Source organism: Mesoplodon mirus (assembly GCF_964341445.2).
Source record: "Mesoplodon mirus genome assembly, chromosome: 6".
Classification (NCBI taxonomy): domain Eukaryota; kingdom Metazoa; phylum Chordata; class Mammalia; order Artiodactyla; family Ziphiidae; genus Mesoplodon; species Mesoplodon mirus.
In genome coordinates, this window is record NC_138982.1 from 135,807,135 (window position 1) to 135,828,583 (window position 21,449).

Below are 21,449 nucleotides of genomic sequence, written 5' to 3' on the forward strand. Positions count from 1 at the left end.
TTGGGGTGGTCATGGGTAGGTGCATTTTCCTCAGTATCTCCTCTGAGTTTTGACTTTTTAGAATAAAAACCTATTATTTTATACCTAAATACCCTAACACTTAGATTTGTAGATGGGTATGAAACCCAAAGTAAGTCTGGCAAGGTTAAAGAACAGTACTTGAGATATATTTTAGTGGGCTTTCAAAAATTACTTCGGTGATCTTAACATCTAAGGCCAAAGGAATGTAAATTTTGACCTAAGATATCTGGGTTCCCACTTAAAGTCCCAGCAGGTGATCACAATTGTAATAGAAGTGAAAAGTGAACCTACTAAGTTTTCTAGTGTTTCAATCTGACTTTGCTTGCTTATATAACCCCAGAAATATTCTAATTAGTGTGGATAATTTACTAAGTTGGCTAAGAAATTAGGACCTTTCATAAATGAGATATGTAAGCAGTCTAATAAACAGTTACGGAATGAATTCAGTTTCATTCTGCTTTCATTTTAAGAAGGCAAATATATAGAAATCTGTAGTTTGGTACCTTGTGGAAGAAAAATTGAGTTTTGCTAAAGGAATCTTACTAGGTGATTCAGCAAGGTAACTAAGAATGGTGGAGTGATTAAGGGATTCTGAAGATGGGAAAAAGGAAGGTTAGCCATCTTTATGCATGAGGTATAATTGTTCTCTCAAAGTCACATACCCTTCTCAACTATATAGGTCTTATTTTTAAAAGAAGTATTTCATACTCAGCTACACAGTCAAATTACAGGTAACCTTAGTTTAGCTTTTTAAAAAAACCTGTGTTATTTTACTGACTTCCTTGTATTTGTCACATCCATGCAGTACTTACTAGTCATTCTTTGTAAATGAATTTAGGAATACTTCATGGCAGATAAGCGTTTTCCAAAAATGAATTTTCTTGGGTGAAATACTAGAAAATATTAATGGGTTAAGTAGTGTTAGAAGAAAAACAAGTATTAAGAATTGGTGAGTTGACACACATCAACCTAACCTCTTGATGTTAGAAAACATCAAATGTTTCTTTCTCTGGTTGAGCCCTCCACAAATTTGGCAAATACGGTATTTGCTCTAAAGATTATCCTTAAAAATTTCCTGGACATTATGATACTTCTTAAAAAGTTCTTAAAAAGTTAAGTCCCATCTGCTTAGCTTAAGCTTTTTACAAGTATAATATGAGCTTTGAAAAGGAGGACCTAAGACATTTCAAACATAATTTTTAAGTGTTTCAATTAATTATGTACCCCACAGAAATATTTTAACTTTCATCATAAATATACATAAACTGAAAACAAAAGATCCATTTACTTATATAGTAAATATATTCTTTGAAGAAACCGAGTTCCTAAGATCAAACTATATGAACAACTGCAAGTAGGTGAAAACATGTGCAGACGAGTGAAGGAACGATCACTGATGTGATGGTGGTTTTCTGCTTATTTAAGAACCTTGCTTATTGCTTTTGAGGGTTATGCTGAGAAGTAGGGTAAAATGAAAACTAATGAGTTACAAAATTAATTGTTCAAAAAATTCTCATTTATTATAAATGACTGTTTTGTTAGTGAAGGCCAGAGATTAAGTAGTTCATGGAACTTTCTATGATTGTAATTTGATGTAGTAGAAAATATGAGGAAAGAAGTCGGATTTTAGGTTGAGTTCAACTGCTGCCTGATACTTTTTGTAACTTACCTTAAACAATCCTTGTCTGTTTTCCAAGGTTAGTTTACCTTTTGTAGAGTCTTCTCCCTACTTTACAAAATTTTAATATATAAAACTTATTTTGTTTTTGACATGAAGCAACTAAAGATACGAGCATTTTTCAGAATTTAGGGGGTCTGTTGTTATTTGAGATAATTATCTGTATTTTCTTTCTTAGCCTGTGGACATCTCTACAGCAATGAGTGAGCGGGCACTTGCTCAGAAAAGACTCAGCGAGAATGCATTTGACCTTGAAGCTATGAGCATGTTAAATCGTGCTCAGGAACGGGTATGTAGCAGTTTTAATATCTACATGATCATTTATCTAGCAAGCTCACTTAAAGTGATTTGGGGCTTGATCATTCAGTATATGTTGTGTACTGTGGGGCAGGAGCTGTTTCTTGAGAGAATAAAAATAGGAAAAAGTATCTGCCCTCAAAGAATTTATAATCAATCTAATGTATAAAAATAGCTGAGTGCCCATAGTAGCCCTGTGAGGTGTACTGAGTTTCCACTTTCCATCTGAGAAGACAGGTAAAGAGTGGCTAAATGAGGCCCAAGGTCACAAAACTAGTTAAGGAGGGAACTGGGATCCAAACCCAGACAGTCTGAATCCAGAGTCTGTGCTTTTTTAACAGTGGACAGCAGCTGCATAGGCTGCTTTTCTATGGTAAATATATGGAAGCAGTAAGTACATGTTCAGAGAGAAAGTACATTGCCTGACAATACTGGGTGTTCAGTAAATATACTTTGAATGAATGACAGCTAATTCTTTATCACAGTGTTTGAACAATTTCCTATGTTTATTATTCTTTAACTATGTATCTTGAATTTATTCTTGATTTGTAACACTTCAAAGAAAGTAAAAATTGAGGTTGTCAAATTAGCATGCACTTATGAGATATGTAAGCAGGAGGGCAAGGATCCTTTGCCATATGAGTGATTTTCTATATTTTTCATGTATCCGTGTGATACTTTGAAGAATTGAGTGTCAGCTATGCTTTTTAGTTGTTAGAGATATATCTCAAATTTTATCAGTGGGATCCACTGAGCAGTTACTGAACTCTGCTGCTTTGGAATGTTTAGGAAAACAATTTTAAAGATGTACAAATTCAGTATATTGTTTTTGAAAAGTTGAATATTCAAGTCTGTTATTAAGCCTTTTCAGGAACTAAGTAAACCATTTCATTTAGGGAATTAAATTAATACCAGTAGCACTTTAACTAGAGAAGTAATTTTACTTAATTGAGGCCTCTTCTTTTCTTCAGATTGATGCCTGGGCTCAGCTGAACTCTATTCCTGGCCAGTTCACAGGAAGTACAGGAGTACAGGTTCTGACACAAGAACAGTTGGCCAATACTGGTGCCCAAGCCTGGATTAAAAAGGTACACAACATATGCACATACAAAAGTGTCCACGTACGAAGTTAAAATTTTTCAGAAAATGTTTTATTAAAAGTGCAGCAAGAGGCCAGTGAATCTAACCGATTTCATGGTAAATTTGCTATGTGTATATACTCCAGGATGGACACTGAAGATGGATCGATTGATGAGACAATGGCTAATGTATAAATATGGCTCAAGAGCCACTTAATTTATATCCTGCTGCTCCTGGGTTTTGTGGGGGTGGTTTTTTAAACTGTGTTTTGAATGCTAACAGTGTATCTCAGGTGCTGTTCAGAATATTCCACAGTTCCTGTTGGACAACCAATCTAATGATTTCAAAGCAGTGGTTCTCAGATTTTTTCTCATCATGGGATACTTTATTACAGGTGTATTTTTGGTGCACTGCCCCCAAGAGCCTTCTGCCACCTGAGTTTCCGTCCCTCTATTCCTGTGCCCTTCTCTCCCTCTTCCTTAGTGCCTGCGCCCTCCTGTAAGCTCCCTTGGCCCCTAGTCCTCATTCCTGTTCCCTTCTCTCCCTCTTCCTTAGTGCCTGCGCCCTCCTGTAAGCTCCCTTGGCCCCTAGTCCTCATTCCTGTTGTGATCTCCAGCCCCAGGTCCCCATGGTTGTCAGCTGTTCGTTACAGCAAGTGGTTGGGAGGCCCCAGTGTTAGTGCTGCATGTGGTGATCTTGCCAGGGGTCTGGAAAGCTGGGGGAGGATGGCTGAAGTGTTGGGTGGGCAGTGCTGAAGGGTGGGGAATCGGGTGGGATGGGGATGGCGAATACTGTCTGTGGACCACCATTTAGGCCCTGGTGGCCTCTGGTGATCCACAGGTTCAATTTGAGAACCGCTGATCTCATGAAAAAACAGGATATGTAAGACCTAAATTCAAGGGAGAGGACGGACGCCTCGTGCTGTGAAGATGTAGGTGCTCCTGGTTTCAGATTCCTCCTGCAGTGAGACGTGTGAACTCCACCTACGGCTGCCTCGTTGCTGGGGGAGTCTTAGGTGGTTACAGAGGGCTTTCTGAAGAAAATGTATTCTGGTGAAGGGAGTGGCTTGGTTGGCTGGGTGTTGGGGAAATTTGTTTCAGGAGTACTGGCAGCATAGCAGTGCTGAAACTGGGAGGCTGTGTGGTCTAATGGATTGGGAAGGTTTCTTTATCCTGCTGTACTCCGGACTCGATTTGTGATTGTGGCAAGTAATTACGTGGAATTTCAGTCTCCACGTGCCCTCTTCCTGCCTCGCAGGGTGGTGGTCAGTAATGGGATGGGTACCGATAGAAAACTGCTGAGAGTGCCAGTGAGTGAGCTGAATTTCTGAAGAGTCAGATTTTTTGTTGCTTCGGACCTTTTAATCTCATAACTTTTTTTTCAGTTTTGATAGCATTATCTCTGGTGATCTTATTAACAAATTAATGTAAAGCATATCCTTACTTTGCCTGCCCCCCTCTTTGGGGGAGGGGGGAATAGTTGCACCAATATGTATATAGTGAGTACACAATCAAGTTGGTTAAAAAAAATTACAACTTACGTAGTTTACTAGGGGTTGATGTTGGAAAAAAGATGAAAATCTAGCAAAATATTTTTAAGCTTGAATTAGTTTTGGACTAATACAGTATTTAAGATACCGAAGTGATTCATGTAGTGCTCGAAAAATGGCTTTCATCTCATTGGGAATAATTATAAATGTACATCTATTTCTTTAAGTTTTAGTTCTTTAGAACTATTGAATGTTGAAGTTGAGTTACTCCATATTTCAGAAAGTCAGACTTGAAGTTTATGTGGGTGTTTAGCACATAATAATTAAATAGTCATGTACATTACTAGGTAGAAACTTCAGAATGTGATTCCATTGCAGAGTTGGTCCTCATTTGTACAGTGACGTTCTGATCCATACATAATGCTACAGACTTCTAAACATCATCATCACTTTACATAACTCTTACAAAATGATTAAATTGGTTCCCTGTAAACTTTCCCTTAATTTTTTTTGATTTCCAGTCCTGTAGACAGTTGGCAGATTTTAAATAATTTACATCATTTAAAATGTAGACATAAATCATTTTTGCTAAGTTATCACAAGAGAAAGATGTGTTCATTCATCAGACCAAATTTTTAAATGATTATAGAAGAAAGCAGTGCTTTCAGGAAAACTTCCATTTGTATGTTACTGAACAATATATGCTGCTAATATCAGTTAAGGCCAGGAACATTTTATTTATAAAAATGAGCAAAAACATGGAAAAAGTCATTAGGCAGCTAGAAATTTAACATTCATCTTCACTGTTAAATATCACAAACTGTCTACTTGTTTCATTTAGAAAACTTTTTCAAAATGTTCGTTTGGTGTTTTCTTGCCTTGCTGTAGGCCCGCACCCTCTTTTAATGTTAAAGAGTACATGGAATGCCAACATGCCATATTCTTTACTTTGCTGCAGTGTATTCTTAGATGAAAAAGTATGAGACTTTATTATTAGTAAGAAAAAATTTAAGTGGTTATTGATTTGAAAGAAGCTTTATTTTCTGGAATGAAATGATTTGGACATGACCTGATGAATATTGTTTACTTCTGTAGTCTCATTAATTAGCTTTTTGTTGAACTGTATACACACTGGTGTAAAGATTTGAAGATATTAGAGAATGGAAACAAAATCGGAAACCTGCGTTATTGGGGATTTGTATTATACTCTGCACAGTTGCCCTTTTTTTTAGGAGTGTTTCCTGGAAAAGAGGGGCGGATGAACCTGGAAGTAAGTAAAAGTAATTTTAGGTGTGTAGCAACAAGGCAGTTGGTATCCAAGCATCAGCTAACTTTTCTCTGTCCACCAACACTGCATGGCCTGCACCAAGTAAGGAACTGAACCAGGGGTATGTTTTTACCTCCACAGCTGCCTCCTTCCATCAGAGTACCGTGTTGAACTTAATGTCTAGTCACACTTCATTGGCATGTTTTCTCCCCAGCAGATAATTAAAAAGCTGGGAAAAAATAACAGTACACAGTTTTACTATGGTGTAAAACCAAGATTTAAAAATTCACTATTAACTTACCAGTAGAGGAGGTGATTAATGTATACTATTTCTAGAGCTACCAAAATTTTTGACTGCCTCTGTTGATAAGTTAATGACTTTTGCTTACATTTTCTAGAGAATGTAAATCTAGAATGTTTAATAACAAGGGGAAATAAAACATGATTTGGAGATGTATGTTATAAATTTTTTTTAAATGCCCATAAAGATCAACAGTAGAATTCAGTGGTTTGTTACACATACACGGATGCCCTTTAAAAAGAGGCATCACATAGTTCTTAAAGTGTGAAAATAGCTGTTGACCATGCTAATGTATATAGTTGTGCATCTTACGACATTAAGTGGTTTGCTGCTTTGATGGAAATTATGGTTCAGTGGGTTGGATACAAGAGAGATGACTGTTCACAGAATAACCTGTGAACTTTCACCCCTCTGTATGGAAACTTGTTTCAGGGCCAAATCCTTGTAGCTGTCTTCTTGCCCCGGTCAGTGCCAGCCCTACTATTCACAACACTGCTGCTACCGAGGCCTAGGTATGTAAACGTTTAAGGAGTTTTCTAAAAGTCTTTTTAACATCAAGTTAGGTTTTAAAAGAATTCAAAATTCAGTTTGGTATAATTACAGGGTATTTTATGTGTTATCTTTTTGCTTCATAGGGATTTTCTAAGTAAAATATTTATACTTGATTTATGGTAGAATGGGCGGGGGGGAAAACTTTGGATGATAACAGTATGCTTCTTCAGTGTCCAAACTATTTCTAAATGATTTCTAGGCTTTATTCATTAACTAGGTACACCTGGGACAATTAATATTATTGACTGTTTTAACATTGCCTTCTTTTTATTTTGCAAGCTAAGAAGAGATACCAGTGAACCTAAATAGTGGACGAAAACAGGAGTGTTCTAATTTTTTTTTTGGAGGGGGGCACAAGGGCCACTGTTGTAAAACTGCCATTTGACTTATTTGACTTTCAAAATACTGTTATGTTTATGTGAAAATAATTAGGACATACACACTACAGTATGTATATAAGTATAGAAGCATTTAATTGCTGTAACTATAACAGATCTAGAAGTAAAATAAGACTTCTTTCTTTAAAAAGTTACACTGAGTTTGTAGTCAAATTCTAACTATAAAATGGGGATATTTTACCTTTCTTTCTTTGGATAGGATCAGTTCTTAAGAGCAGCCCCAGTAACTGGAGGAATGGGAGCCGTTTTGATGAGAAAAATGGGCTGGAAAGAAGGAGAAGGATTAGGAAAAAACAAAGAAGGAAATAAGGAACCTATCCTAGTTGATTTTAAGACAGATCGAAAAGGTAAGTTTTTTTAGAATGTTTATTATACCTCCTTTAACATTTAGGATTTCATTACTATCACAAATTCTTCTGATGTCAGTGATCCTGAACTGGAGGCACTTTTTACAGTATATATAGCTTTTTGTTAGGAAAAAAGTGTTTAACCCATTTTCAGAAGCTTTATATATAGATGGAGACACTAATTTGAGCATAAAAGGCAACAACCTTTGTTACGTGCAATATATGATTAAGTTTTTAATTAGATTTCATATTTAGATAGAATTTCCATTTTGTTTTCTCTTGACAGGGAACATGTGCTTGTTTTTGTTTCTAGGATTTATTTTTTCTTTCACAGACATTTATCCCACATATTCTCCTCATTTCCTGTTAGAGAGCTCTGTTTAGTCTTCACTTTCTAAACCCCTTTTGCACATCCCTTTTTTCAAGCTCAATAATTGAGTTCTGTTGGGTTGGGACTGGAGAGTAGACCAACTGCTGGCAGCCGTGTTACCTCTTCACATCGCATTTCTTCCCTTGGAATAATGTCCATTGTAGAATCACATGGGGCTGCCAGCTAAATGTGATTTCAATAGCTTGTTTAAACCTGATTTTTAAAAACTGGAAAATTTAAAACATTTATTTTCCTTATCTTTGTAATCAGAAAGTTAAGTTGAAGTTAATGGAGTTAAATTATTGTCCTAATGAATTTGGAAACCAACTAGCTCTGACCAAATTATGTATTTTAAAAAACGTTTTGCATCAGAATTTCTACATTGTCATCTACCAAGAATAATATGTTGCCATTTTATTCCAAATTGGAGAGAATTTATTGTAATAGTGATACTCGGAAATAGGCTGGAAGTAACACAATCATCCAATAATGCAGCATTAATGCAAATTGTAAATTAGAAAAAGACATTGTACTTATTGTCACATTGACATTATACTGCTTATACAAGTTGAATAGATTCCGTGTGTCATAAAAGGTGGTTTATGAGAAGACAACATCTGTGGGTGCATTGCATAATTCCAGGGAATAGTCCCTTTGGAATTGTGCAGTGTGGCCTGGGTTTGGGAAAGCATAGTGGCAGGATTGGCAAAGAACTGGTTGAAAAATTCCCCCTAGGATAAATGGAAAGCATTGATTTTAGTTAGGAATGTAGCTAAACCCCTTTTGGAAAGTGAGGCTGAGGCTGTTGGTCTTTTGAGTACATCTCACGTTTGAAGTCAGAAAGGGCTTGTTTGCTGGAAAAAGAAATGGATCCATTTATCCACGAGAGCGCCTTTCTCACTTCCTCACTTTTTTTTGGCCTAAAATCCTCGACTTCTGGGGAACATACTTAAACTGAGCATCATTTTTCAAGGCATGGAGAAACCTTTAGGAATCATTTGCAAAGAGCCACTACTTTTTAAACTTAGGAAGAAACAGATCTGGAGTTATTGATAATTATAGCAATTTATATATGTATTCACATATTAACTTTTCTGAAAATTTAATTTTGTACAATTTCCAGTACTAAGATAAATGAAGACAATGTACAGATTAACGTATTGAAACAACAAAAGAGAAGTCAAGATCAAGGGCAGTGGGTGGGTGTTGACTTCTATTTGAGGGCCTGGGTTGAGGTTTCAGTTTCCTATAGAGGGAGTAGTTGTTTCGCCGTATTGTAATTTTAAATGCTTTGAAATTTATTCAGTGATCATTGGGTTTTTTTAAGGTCTTGTTGCAGTAGGAGAAAGAGCACAAAAGAGGTCTGGAAACTTCTCTGCTGCAATGAAAGATCTGTCAGGTGAGAGTACAGTTTTGAATTTCTTCTTATTCCACCTTCCCCTTGAATTCAGATTTGTTGCCTCAGATGTGGAGATAATTATAACTGGTTATTTTTTTCTCTGCAGGCAAACATCCTGTGTCTGCCTTGATGGAAATCTGTAATAAGAGAAGGTGGCAACCACCTGAATTTCTCTTGGTCCATGATAGTGGCCCTGATCATCGCAAACATTTTCTCTTTAGGGTAAATATGAATTTCTGCATTAATTGTATACATTTGTTAATTTGATGACTTAATGTTAGAGGGTGAGAGATAAGCATTATATGATCACAGGATTAATGTATTGTTTGTGGGTTGGGAATGTGTATATGTGTATATGTTTTAATGTGACCTGTTAATATCCTATTATTTTTTAAATGTTGGCGGGAAAGATGTGGGCAAAATCTGGTGAACAATTTGTTGACCTTTTCTAGTGGAATGTGGGGAACTAATTGTTTTTATCAGGCTTCCCTCCCGCCGTGCCCCCCCCCCCACTCCGTGCTTCAATTTGGAGACCTGCTCTTAATTTGCAGTCCCTTTTCCCAAATGATTTGCTTCTTTTAGGGTTGAGATTTATTTGACTTACATGGTATGGGTTTTATATTTTTGTAAATTATCTTCTAGCATTTAGTGAAAAAATTACAAAGCTAATAGATATTAAAGTTTGATGCTGTTCTTATTGTATGTTTTTCTTGAATAGGTATTGAGAAATGGAAGCCCTTACCAGCCCAATTGTATGTTTTTCTTGAATAGGTATTGATAAATGGAAGCGCTTACCAGCCCAGCTTTGCCAGCCCTAATAAGAAGCATGCTAAAGCCACAGCAGCTACTGTGGTTCTTCAAGCAATGGGCCTTGTACCAAAGGACCTCATGGCTAATGCCACTTGCTTCAGGAGTGCCTCACGTAGATAGATTGAGGTTTTATATTAATCATTTCAGATAATTTTACTCTGCATCACAATGTATTTCCTCTTTAATGTTGTAAATATTTGGCAATTTAAGACATTGTGTAAAAAGCAATCTGTACAAACATCTCCAGGCTTTGATTTTTGTACCATGGAAATTGTATTTAACCATACAGGGTTTTGGTATGTTTATATTGTTTACCTTAGTGATGTATTTGTTTAAGTGGCTAACATCCAAACGACTGTTGGAAGGCATCCGTAATCTTCAGTGTGGAATGTTAAATAACGCTTTTATACTGTATTTTGTACTATGATGTCAACTCCCCTTACTTATGGCTAGGCTGCTGTAACACTTGCCTGTAATCAGTGAAGGGCTGTGCACCTTGTACTAGTTCACAATGGGTTCTGCTGGACAGATACTGGGCCAGTGTTATTGAGGTAATCAAGCAAGATCTGTTCCACAGGGCTAACGCCGCCGTATCCCCTTTAAATTTTGTAGAGGTTATAAAAAAAAGAAAGTGGTATGTTGTGTGATGATCAGCACTAAGTCCTGCGTTTCTGTCAAAAGCCACTTGGGCCATGAATGAGAAGGGAGTTAAAAGGAAGTCTGACTAGAATTTTACTGCAGAGGCCAAGTACATTTAGTATGGCATTGAGTTGTGATATAGTTTTACTTTGATGTGCATTTTGAATTTCAGCTACACCTAGATAGACGTAAAATGATAATTAAAATGCTGTAACCAACTTATCTAATAAAATCGGCACCCAGCCACTATTTTGTTGACTATGAGAAGGTTTAAGTTTCTGTTAATTTTTAGGGTCTGATAGAATATTTCATGTGTATTAGAGTGGTATTCATATGCTATGTCTCTAAACTTTATTTTCAAAAGCTTAAGGCCCAAATATAAACTTCTCTGGAATAAACGTGGTGTTTTATTTTCTGGATTACAAAGTGAACACATACTTCTTCACTACTGTTACTTCTTTACCCAATGCTTTTGATTTCTAAGCACTTTTATTTAAGAAAACTTGAATTATATATATATACACGCACATACACAAATACCTACAAGAACATATTAAATACTACTTTGTCATGACAGCTGAGCATACTTTACAACTCTTAACCCTATTCTATATGGAATACAAAAATACCCTTATCTGAGTTAACATGCATTAAAACAAGTAATACGTATTTTGAGAATAGAGGAATTGTAAACAGGTAGGAAAACAACTAAGGTGGAAGCATCAACAATCAGCTCAGTAGATGCTGTCTACATTTGTTTTCTACCTTTGTAAAACTAGAACTTGCTAATAACAATCCTAAGGAAATTGTTAAAGATAGTTTTGCCCTGATGCTGTTAGTCACAATGGCATGAGATAACTGATACTAAGCCTCAACTTCCATTTGCAAGGAAACACTCAGTTTTCTACCCAATTTATAATTAGGTTAATCGATCTAGAATTTTCATTCAAGGTTTTTGAAGTTTTTAAAAAGTTCATATCTGAATATCTAATCAGAATAAAAACGTTGATTTTTTTTTTTTTTTGGCGGTACGCGGGCTTCTCACCGCTCTGGCCTCTCCCCCCTGCGGAGCACAGGCTCCGGACGCGCAGGCCCAGCGGCCGTGGCTCACGGGCCCAACCGCTCCACGGCATGTGGGATCCTCCCAGACCAGGGCACGAACCTGCGTCCCCTGCATCGGCAGGCGGACTCCCAACCATTGCGCCACCAGGGAAACCTTAATCCTATTTACTGCTTAGTGCATGTAATAAAAGTATTGTAAAAGGTTAATGTTTGTAAACATTTGAGTATTTTAAAAGCTATATTCCTTTAAACTTCCAAAGTGAACTTTAAAGCCAAAGATATAAGAATCTTGAATTTCCTTGCTAGAAGGCTTTTTTCCTCAAAGATTCCTTTTAGGCTTACTTTGGTGTTCAGGATCTCCAATTATAAATGAAGTCATGCATTTCCACATGCCGTAAAGATGATTTCCCCAGTATCGGTGTTTGACTAAGGTGGTCCAGAGTTTTAGGGTGCAATCCACAGTTGGCAAGCTCCTCATGAACGGCCTCCTGTGGAAATTCGTATGCAAGTCAGTAAAAAGCATTGTCAGAGTCCTTGAACACTGATGAGTTGTTTTAAATTACCATGGGCTCTTTGACAAACAGATGCCTTACTCAGTAAGGGCAAATTCATTATCATCATCATTATCCATAGAAGCTCATCCTAAGAATTTCTGCATGATGACAGCATCCGAAAAGAATAATTTTGGTTATTTTTATAAGTCTGGCAAATGGATAAAAATAGTTTTAAAGGTCTCATTACCTCTAAGTAAAAAGCTATATGTCCAAAATTAAAGGCAGATACGTTGTAAAGCAGCTACTTCAGTTTTAAAGAAAGTGTGGATCTAGAAACTGCTGGATCACATGAAACAAGCAGCTCATCCCTCCCCGAATCTAAGAAGAAGTTCTATAGAAAAAAAAGAGGCCTATGCAGCTAAATAAACACCCATAATTATTTATTTACCCCCACCCCCGGTCTGGATCTGAGAGGACAAAGAAAACGTGCCTTTTGTTTGGGAAGTTCTTTAGTCAGTGTTGAATACAACAGCCTGAATTCATAAAATTTACCTCACACACACAAAAACTATATAGTCATTATCCCTTCCCTCTTAGTAACTGTAATTGATAATATTAGGCAGTACAGTTTAATAACCTGAAACACCAGTTTGGCTCATCATAAATCACTGACTGCCTCCATCCATCTAGTTTGAGAAAACTGCAACTAAATCTGTTTACCAGTTGTCTACTCACCTTATCCAGTACTTTATCCTTCGCTGGGCAGATATTAAATACAGCAGTTGGCTCATGTGTATACAGTCCTGCAGAAAATGACCCTCTCTGTGAAGATCTGAGTAGCATAGTCACGGCATGTAGAGAATGAGGCATGATAGGACCTGTAATCTCCAAACTAAATTGATCTCTGTATCCAGAAGGAGCTTGTGTCTTCACATTTACACTTCGCGCCTTCAAAAAAAATTTAAAGAAAATTATGGTCACCATCTCTCAAGCTTTTGTCCCTAGCTAAAAACGTGATCAGTAACTTCTCATTTGGGTATTCCTCTCTTTAACAGTTAAGGAACAAAAGTAGTTCATAAGACATCAAAAGAATGTGACATGAGTAAAAAATGTTCAGTAATTCTGTTTCCAGCATCCTCTCCTCCAAATTATGAGGCTGTCAATTTAAGTATTAGTTCTAGAGAATGTAACTTTTTAATATGGTATCTTTTCTGATTAATGCACTTTCAATGCATAGTATTAGGAAAATAAAAATTAGATTCTGTTGCTATTACATTCAACATATGTCACACACATGAAAATTACATGTGTAATTCTTCAACAATATGGACATATAGGTATTCTTTTCACTTATCCACGCTCCAGTTTTTGATTCTTGGCTCTGTTCTTTCACTGGTTATGAAAGGCAAACTTTAAGAAAGCAACTTTTCCTTATGGTCATAATTCAAATATAACTTTTCATATAATTCCTTTGATGATAGCTTTATATCAAGGAATTTTTTTACTGGGAGGAAAGAGAAAGAAAATATGCGCCATGTAAAAATGTCAGGAGTTATTAAAATACCAAGAATTTACCGTATCAAAAAAGGAAAAGTATGTCTTTAAAAGCTAGGTTATGAGGATTAGTGTAGAATTTCTTTTTTTTCTTTTTATTACCTTAAGCATTTGCATTGTGGCGCCTCGGAAAGCTATAGGTGATAAGAGGGTTGGTGGAAGTCCTGCCTGGGGACCTGAGGTAGCAATTAAACTCTTACAGTTGATCAAAAAATTAAGCAATGTAAAGGTATTCGTTCCCTTCACCAACACAACAGACTCGGGTCTGTGATCCATTTGGACTTCATGTATCTCTTTACGCCTGAACGTGACAATCAAGGAAACTGCAAATGCAAATCCCATACCCAAACGAAGAGCAGTTATCTTAATCCTGAATCACCTGGAACCCTCTTCCCCCACTCCAAACCGGCAATGCTCTTGCTAATCCTCTTCCCTGCAATCATAAGGCATCTGAACGATCAAAATGATTTTTTTGACCATCTGAATTAGCTAGAAATTGATACCTAACAAAAACTGATTTCTTCTCTCGTCAAAAATATGTTCCAGTCCCCCCACAAACTTAACCAAAATAGAATATTTTCACTTAAAAACGTTTAATAATTGTTCATGGCTTTTTGGTACTTAGGGGTTTTTTAATGTCATGATGGAGTATCAGTTTTAATATCTTAAAGATAGTTTAAGATTCTAGTTAAATAAAACTGTCAGTCAGTATTAATTACATTGCTAAAGGGAATTCCCCGGAGGTCCAGTGGTTAGGAATCTGCGCTTCCACTGCAGGGGGCAAATGGTCGGGGAACTAAGATCCCGCATGCTGTGTGGCACAGCCAAAAAAAAAAGTTACATTGCTCACTAACTTAATTCAATGAAATTAAATTCTAGTTAACAGCAACTGAAAGGATACAGCTTGATGGAAAGTGCATCTGGTTTTTTAATTTTATCTCGCACACCCATCTCTTCCAGCCACGAAAAGCTTTCTTCTTCGTCCTCATCGCTGACTGCTTGCTCCCTAGGAAATTGCTATAGTTAGTCAGGGTTCCCATTTCCTAAAGCTGTTTCCTCTATACTGAACCCATAAGTCACCAGCTGATGTAAAAGGTTATTTTAATCACATACTCCCCATGTCCCAAGCTTGTTCCAGACGCTTTCCGCTTCTCATGGCCACTTTCTTTTATTAAAGGCAAAGAAAATTCAATACCTGCATGAGAAAAGAAAAATGTAACTATGTTTTCTTTAATATAATCTGAAGGAATTAAACAGGCGTGCCCGACTTGTAGAGAGTATATTTGAAAATGAGTTTTTACTCCTGATATATTAAAGCAGTATTTTTCATGCTTTCTTGACGGCAGCTCACAACACACATATCTCCTTGAAACAAATGGTTCAGGACAATACATAGTCTCACTACATGTGGTACTGTTTCATCAAGTATATACTACTCTATTTCATTTTTTTATAAGGTGCTGAATGAGTCCACTGAATAGATTTCATGATCCACTAATGAGCTGACCCTCTTTAAAGATCATGTTATCAAAAGGGGGTAGATAATTTGTATTATAAAAGAATTTCTATAGGAGTATATTCAGATTGGGACATTCCAGCTTGATATATGTTTAGAGATCAGAGAAGGGAACACAACTTAAAGCTTAATTAAACACTGGAAAAAAATAAAAAAATGAATCAAATAATTCTTAAGACAATTAGATAAAACTGGTAGAAAACAATTCAACTGCTAAAAGACAGTTCAAATCTTAGCTTTTAAGGAGTGTTTACTATATAGTGTGGTATTCTCACTTTAAACCTATAGTTTTACCTTCGTTTTTCATGGCTTCTCTTAGACCTCTAGCTGTAGGAGAGATGAGAGCCGTGATTACTTCATCTCCTGCTAATCCCGCTGCACGGAACAGGACAGTAAACTGATAGGTACAAACGTAGAAATAGGGGCAAAGTTTTGTCTTCAGCAGATTATACAGAGAAGTAAAGCTCACAGACCTATGAAGAAAAACATTTTTCTTTAGGCATTATTAAAACTAACTCAACATCTAAAATTTTTTTTGTATAATTTAATTTGATACTCACCTGATTTAAAACACAAATATTACAGGTAATGGTCTGAATTTTTGCCATGACATAGAACTTGGCTTTTTAAAGGACTGAAATTGGTCACAGGACTCACTGATGACTTCTAAATACTTTAACGAACAGTGTTTACCATTTAAACACTAGCCATTATTTCTTTAAACAAAACTTAATTAATAACTGGCTGCTGACTTTTTTTTTTTTAGATAAATTTATTTTATTTATTTATTTTTGGCTGCGTTGGGACTTCGTTGCTGCGTGCGGGCTTTTCTCTGGTTGCAGCAAGCGGGGGCTACTCTTTGTTGTGGTGTGTGGGCTTCTCACTGCAGTGGCTCCTCTTGTTGCGGAGCACGGGGGCTCTAGGCGTGCGGGCTTCGGTAGTTGCGGCACGCGGGCTTCAGTAGTTGCGGCCCGCCAGCTTAGTTGCTCCGCAGCATGTGGGATTGTCCCGGACCAGGGCTCGAACCCATGTCCCCTGCATTGACAGGTGGATTCTTAACCACTGCGCTACCAGGGAAGCCCTGGTTGCTGACTTTTAATAAGCAGCTTCTACTGATGAGAAGGGAAGCAGCCATTGGCAAAAAGTATAATAACATTAAAGAATTAGGTCTCTATATCAAACACTTATATATATATTCCACAACTACGTAAAGACTGAATAAGTGCTGGGAATTCCCTCCCTGTCTGGTGGTCAGTACTCCGCGCTTCCACTGCGGGGAGCACGGGTTCAATCCCTTTGGTCAGGGAACTAAGATCCCACAAGCCGTGCAGTGTGGCCAAAAAAAAAATTTTAAATTAAAAAAAAGAGTGAATAAGAGCTAAAAAAGTAAACAATTAAAAATTTTTTTCTTTTTGGCTGCACCACACAGCATGTGGGATCTTAGTTCCCCGACCAGGACTGAACCTGGGCCACAGCAGTGAAAGCGCCAAGTCCTAACCACTGGACCGCCAGGGAATTCCCCAAAAGTAAACAATTTAAATGTCAGTTATTACAGTTTAAATAAAGTAATTCAGAAGGACACAGAAATCCATCTACTACTGCTCATCTCCACATCATAAATAAAATAGGGAGAAAATACCGCTAAAATGGGTTGCACGAATTTTTACTCTTCTTACCAGTCACTCATTAAAATGTGTTGCAGGGTTTCATCATTTGACCAAGGGTTTGTCTTTCCAGCCATTTTTCTGTCGGCTCCAATACGAGGGAACAGTGGTAGCCAAGACAAGGCAGGGTGCAGCCAATAGATAAGGCTCTGCTGGAAGGCACAACGCAGCTCAGTGGAGAGTTTGGGATCCTAAAATACAAAGATGATATTGGACAGTTCTTGCCCCAGCAGAAATACAGAATTTAATTAAAAAGACACTGAATATACCAAACACTTATTCTCAGGATCTTTACTGCTTCCTGTAAGAAAGTGTTAATAACCGTTACAGGGGCTAAAATGTAGTTTATTATTGTTTGGGAAAACCTTCCTTGCCAGCCATTACAGTCTGTTAAACCACATACCAGAAGGGACGCTTAGACGCAGATGGGAACATTCGCCTGTCTCTACCATCCTTGAGAACAGTGACTATCACTCTTTATCACCAGGGCGGGGGGTGTGGGGTGTGGGGGGTGTGTGTGTGTGTGTCTGTGTGCGTGCACGCGCGCGCGCATGTGTAACACTATATTCAACCCCCTCCCCTTGTAGCACTGTTTCAAAAGTAGCCAATAGGGCTTCCCTGGTGGCACAGTGGTTGAGAGTCCGCCTGCTGATGCAGGGGACACAGGTTCGTGCCCCGGTCCGGGAAGATTCCACATGCCACGGAGCGGCTGGGCCCGTGAGCCATGGCCGCTGGGCCTGCGCGTCCGGAGCCTGTGCTCCGCAACGGGAGAGACCACAACAGTGAGAGGCCCAAAGTAGCCAATAAAAACCGATAATCCCAATCACAAATCATATGGATCTATTTATCAAAAAAGATGTACCAAGGCCTCTTTCAGGTAATCTCTTTTAACCTAGTCTGAGTTGATGAGCTGCTTGAAAGTAATGCAATTACATTTCTCTAAAACCTTTCTAGAACTCATTAACTCTTCTAAATTTACAACAGACCATCACCCAGGTGGTAAGAATTAGTGCATTTAAAAAATACAGTATACATTATGTGAGAAAACCAGTAAAATAACCAATCTGTCTTTGCAATCCTACTCCTCAACTGCTTTTCATTTCCTTATATTTTCTTTCTCAAAAGGCCTTAGAAAAGGATAGTGTAGTTCAAACAATTCCTGCCTGCAGCAGTGACTAATTCTCAGGACAGGTCTATAAATTTCACAGGCAGTTACTAAATCTGATTTAAAAACAGTATGAAAGCAGCATTTGGGAAACAAAAAATTTCCCAAGTCTCTGTGTCTTTAAATGTCAAAAGAAAAACTTAATGGAAGGAAATATCTCTGATATTTTGCAGAGAAGTACATTTTACACTTAATTTGTTACTTTTAAGCATAGCTATTTTCTTACAGAATTACCTGTATACTTTGAGGCAAAGTAACTTCTGTTGCCCTACAATGCTGGATGACACCTTGAGCCTCTTCCTGTGCTTTCAAATGATCTGCCCAGGTAAAGGGTTGAGAAGAGGAGAAAAGGATTCGAGTTTTAATACTCCAGTCCACAGGTAACTCAGTACTTTCTGAGGATGGACTATCAGATTCGGAGAATGATACATGAGGAGTCTTTCAGAAAAAAAGAACACAAAAATTAGTAGAGTACCAAGGAAAAAACCCTTCAATCTTTAGAATTCATCAACTAACATACTCATGACCACTGAGATTTCAAAATGTTATGAACGGTACAATAAATAACACTGAACGTATACTACACACTGTGAAAGAGTCTGGAAAGAGCCACACTCAACCGTTAACAGGGATGTTACCTCTGGAAAGTGGGAATTTCTTGTTGAGGCTGGTGGCAGGGTAGGTTTCACTGTTTCGTGTATTATAGTTCTATATCGTTTAGTTACAAGAGACGTACTATTTTCACGACCACGATTTCAAAACATCTACTATTGATACTGCTATCAAAGCAGAAATCTTCCAAGTATTTTTTAAAAGGCACTTTTTAAGCCTCTAAAACTCTGGAACCAGGTCTAAGTTGCTCTTGCAGGTAACTGAGGTTGGGTTCTTAGAGGCCATATTTAAGAAGCATTTGCCGACCTCAAAAATTCCTCCCAAACTGTTCTGCTGTCAAGTCAGTATTCTCCACGTTACAATGATTCTTCTAGATGACATTATTAAAAAATAACAGGGAAGGGGGAACTATTTCCAAGAGACCCGAAGGCCATTTATTTGCAGGGAAGGGAGACTGGGTCTTGGGAGCTTTTCTAACCTGCTCCCATTAGGAAGATCTATGCATTTGTTAAACTATCACGAAAGAAGCAGCTGAGGAATGGAATCAAGAAGCGTTTCTGGGGCTTCCCTGGTGGCGCAGTGGTTGAGAGTCCGCCTGCCGATGCAGGGGGCGTGGGTTCGTGCCCCGGTCCGGGAGGATCCCACATGCCGCGGAGCGGCTGGGCCCGTGAGCCATGGCCGCTGAGCCTGCGCGTCCGGAGCCTGTGCTCCGCAACGGGAGAGGCCACAACAGTGAGAGGCCCGCGTACCGAAAAAAAAAAAAAAAAAAAAGAAGCGTTTCTGTGTGTATGGTGGTGGTAGGGAGGTTCAGTGATATACCACAAACTGTGGAACTAATTTGGGGATTTGGTTGGAAGATGCAGTGAAGGATTAAGTTCAAAAAGCAGCTGAGCCTGGAGGCATTGGCTCTGAGTAATGAGCTGGAGTTGTCACTACCTACAGAAGGGCGTGAAAACTGTTGGGGGCAGAAAGAAAACCCACGTCTACGCCTGCTTTAGCACTGGTGCCATTATAAACATTACCACAACATACAAAGTCCTTTACCGAGGCTGATGCCTGCCATCTTTTCAACCCTGGTAGAGATGATCACTCAGGGCTCTCTGTGAAACTATCTTCCAAGTAAAACACTTCTGAGAAGTATACACTTACAAGAATACACACTCTAATGACATTTAAAAAGTATTACCTGGGGTAATTCAGTAATGGCTGTTCTTTCAGGAATCTTCTCTTCCCATAGCAAATCATTTTCTTGATTAGAATCTAAAAACTGAGGTTAAAAAATGGTCCTTTTAAATTATAAATGATGCTGGAGTTCGCTTTAAACATGTAGACCTTCACCTGGCATACAAGTTTCTCAGCAAGTGCAGGAATTCACGTGAGCGCAAATCAGTGTAACAGGATTTCACTTCAGTTTTGTGCCTGAACTTTACTATCAAAATAGACCGGGAAAAGGGCAGGTGATTTGCGCAACTAAGAACTCAAGTGATCAATAATCTCAGTTCAAAAGATCCAAAAGGTTGTGGGGTAAGACAAATACTAGTAAATTCTGACCCCATCAATACTCAACATTCCCCCAACCCCAGAATAATTTTGAGCGCGTGAGCAGACAGACACGGAATCACGCAGGAAAGAGGGTCCTGTAACCTTCCCATCAAACGGTGGCCTTCCAGGTGTAGTGCCAGGATTACTCGGAGCTCTCGTCCCACTGATCTCCAACCCCCCACCAGACGGCTGCAGCCCAAACTCCCCCGCCGCGCGCCGGGCGGGTCCGCGGGGTCCACTCCTCAGGACGGGCAGGCCCCGCAGGTCCCGCGGCAGCTTGCGAAGCGCGCTTCACGCCGCCCCGAGCTCGCAGGGCAGCCACCCCCAGGGCGCGGGGGCCCCCGAGGCCGCGGGCGGCTTCAGCTTCGCGCCCATTTCGCTCCTGGAACGCGAGAACCCGACATCCCTACTTCACAGCCGACTCGACCCACGAACTACGAGAGCCCCTCGGCTCCCAGGCACTAAGACACTCACCGGGCCCGGCGCCTCCTGCTGGCCACGGGACGGCCCGTTGGGAGGCTCGGCGGCGGCCCGCGGCCGGTTGTCCAAGCGGGCGAAGGGGTTCCTTCGGGACGCGGCCGGGCCGCCGCCGCCTCTGCCCGCTGCCGGGAAAGGGCGGAGGGGCAGCCCGGCCGTCAGGGCGGCGCGGCGGGTCGCCGGCTCGGGCCGCTTCTCGGTCGGGGAGGCGGCCCCAAGGCTCCGGCCCCTTTTCCGTCGGAGCCGCAATGTCTCTGGCGGCCTTTTGAAACTGGGCGAGTAGCCGGGTACCGACAGAGCCATCACGCGCCGCGGAGGCCGAAGACACGGCCTGCAGCACCCGCAGGCGCTTCCCGCGCGCCGCGGCCCCGCCCCGACGTAGCCCCGCCCCCGCGGCGTCTCTCGGCGCGTGTGCCGTACGGCGCCCGCGAGGCCCCGCCCCCGGCTGTGTTCCTCCGAGGCCGAGGGCACGCGAGGGCCCTACGCCTCGCCGGGCGCCGCCTTGGCGGTCTGGTTGGGTCCTTGGCTGTAGTCCGGTCGCCGGGTGCTAGGTGGCTGGGAAGCACGCGGTCCTGCGCACCGGGATAGATGAGCGCTGTTCAAATCCGCAGCAGGGTGTGATGAGCCCCAGGCACGGCGCCAGGATGAAAACGAAACGTCACACTTGAGCTGCCCCTTCGATAAGCTTCCAGAGCGCGGCAGCGACGTCCAAAGC

The 21,449-nt window shown here is 39.7% G+C and overlaps 2 protein-coding genes across 5 annotated transcripts in view; one reads left to right on the top strand and one right to left on the bottom strand.

Moving 5' to 3' along the window:
• The window catches only part of SON (SON DNA and RNA binding protein), a 31,322-nt gene extending 20,276 nt beyond the window's left edge, over positions 1–11,046 (top strand). The window contains exons 7-12 of one of the 3 annotated variants that reach the window (XM_082624575.1): positions 1,878–1,988; positions 2,968–3,084; positions 7,283–7,430; positions 9,128–9,199; positions 9,306–9,421; positions 9,971–11,046. In XM_082624575.1, the coding sequence (XP_082480701.1) occupies positions 1,878–1,988; positions 2,968–3,084; positions 7,283–7,430; positions 9,128–9,199; positions 9,306–9,421; positions 9,971–10,129 (723 nt within the window). In that variant the 3' untranslated portion in view covers positions 10,130–11,046. Of the gene's footprint in view, positions 1–1,877; positions 1,989–2,967; positions 3,085–6,565; positions 6,646–7,282; positions 7,431–9,127; positions 9,200–9,305; positions 9,422–9,917 lie in introns of those variants that run through there. The other 2 variants (XM_082624576.1, XM_082624577.1) reach the window with 2 other exon arrangements.
• DONSON (DNA replication fork stabilization factor DONSON) lies at positions 3,842–21,160 on the bottom strand. 2 transcript variants are annotated; one of them, XM_082624583.1, is made up of 11 exons: positions 20,732–21,160; positions 19,902–19,982; positions 18,338–18,541; positions 16,951–17,129; positions 15,569–15,747; positions 14,872–14,953; positions 14,660–14,764; positions 13,861–14,059; positions 12,940–13,152; positions 12,053–12,198; positions 3,842–6,061 (listed from the first exon to the last, which is right to left on the bottom strand). In XM_082624583.1, exons 1-10 carry the CDS (start codon positions 21,035–21,037, stop codon positions 12,061–12,063), a joined length of 1,686 nt encoding a protein of 561 aa, XP_082480709.1. In that variant the 5' UTR covers positions 21,038–21,160; the 3' UTR covers positions 3,842–6,061; positions 12,053–12,060. The 2 variants fall into 2 exon arrangements, with proteins under 2 accessions (XP_082480709.1, XP_082480708.1); XM_082624582.1 differs by lacking the exon at positions 3,842–6,061 and having other exon boundaries at positions 11,119–12,198.
• Between the last annotated feature and the right edge of the window lie 289 nt (positions 21,161–21,449).

What these genes read in the sequence shown, in the direction of transcription:
- DONSON (XM_082624583.1), bottom strand. Translation starts at nt 21,037, where the DNA reads ATGGCTCTGTCGGTACCCGGCTACTCGCCCAGTTTCAAAAGGCCGCCA. An exon ending in AGAAGCCATGAAAAACGAAG is followed by an intron (nt 14,954 to 15,568) that starts GTAAAACTATAG and finishes TTTCTCATGCAG; the next exon opens with GTATTGAATTTTCTTTGCCT. An exon ending in CCACAATGCAAATGCTTAAG is followed by an intron (nt 13,153 to 13,860) that starts GTAATAAAAAGA and finishes TTTTTTTTGAAG; the next exon opens with GCGCGAAGTGTAAATGTGAA.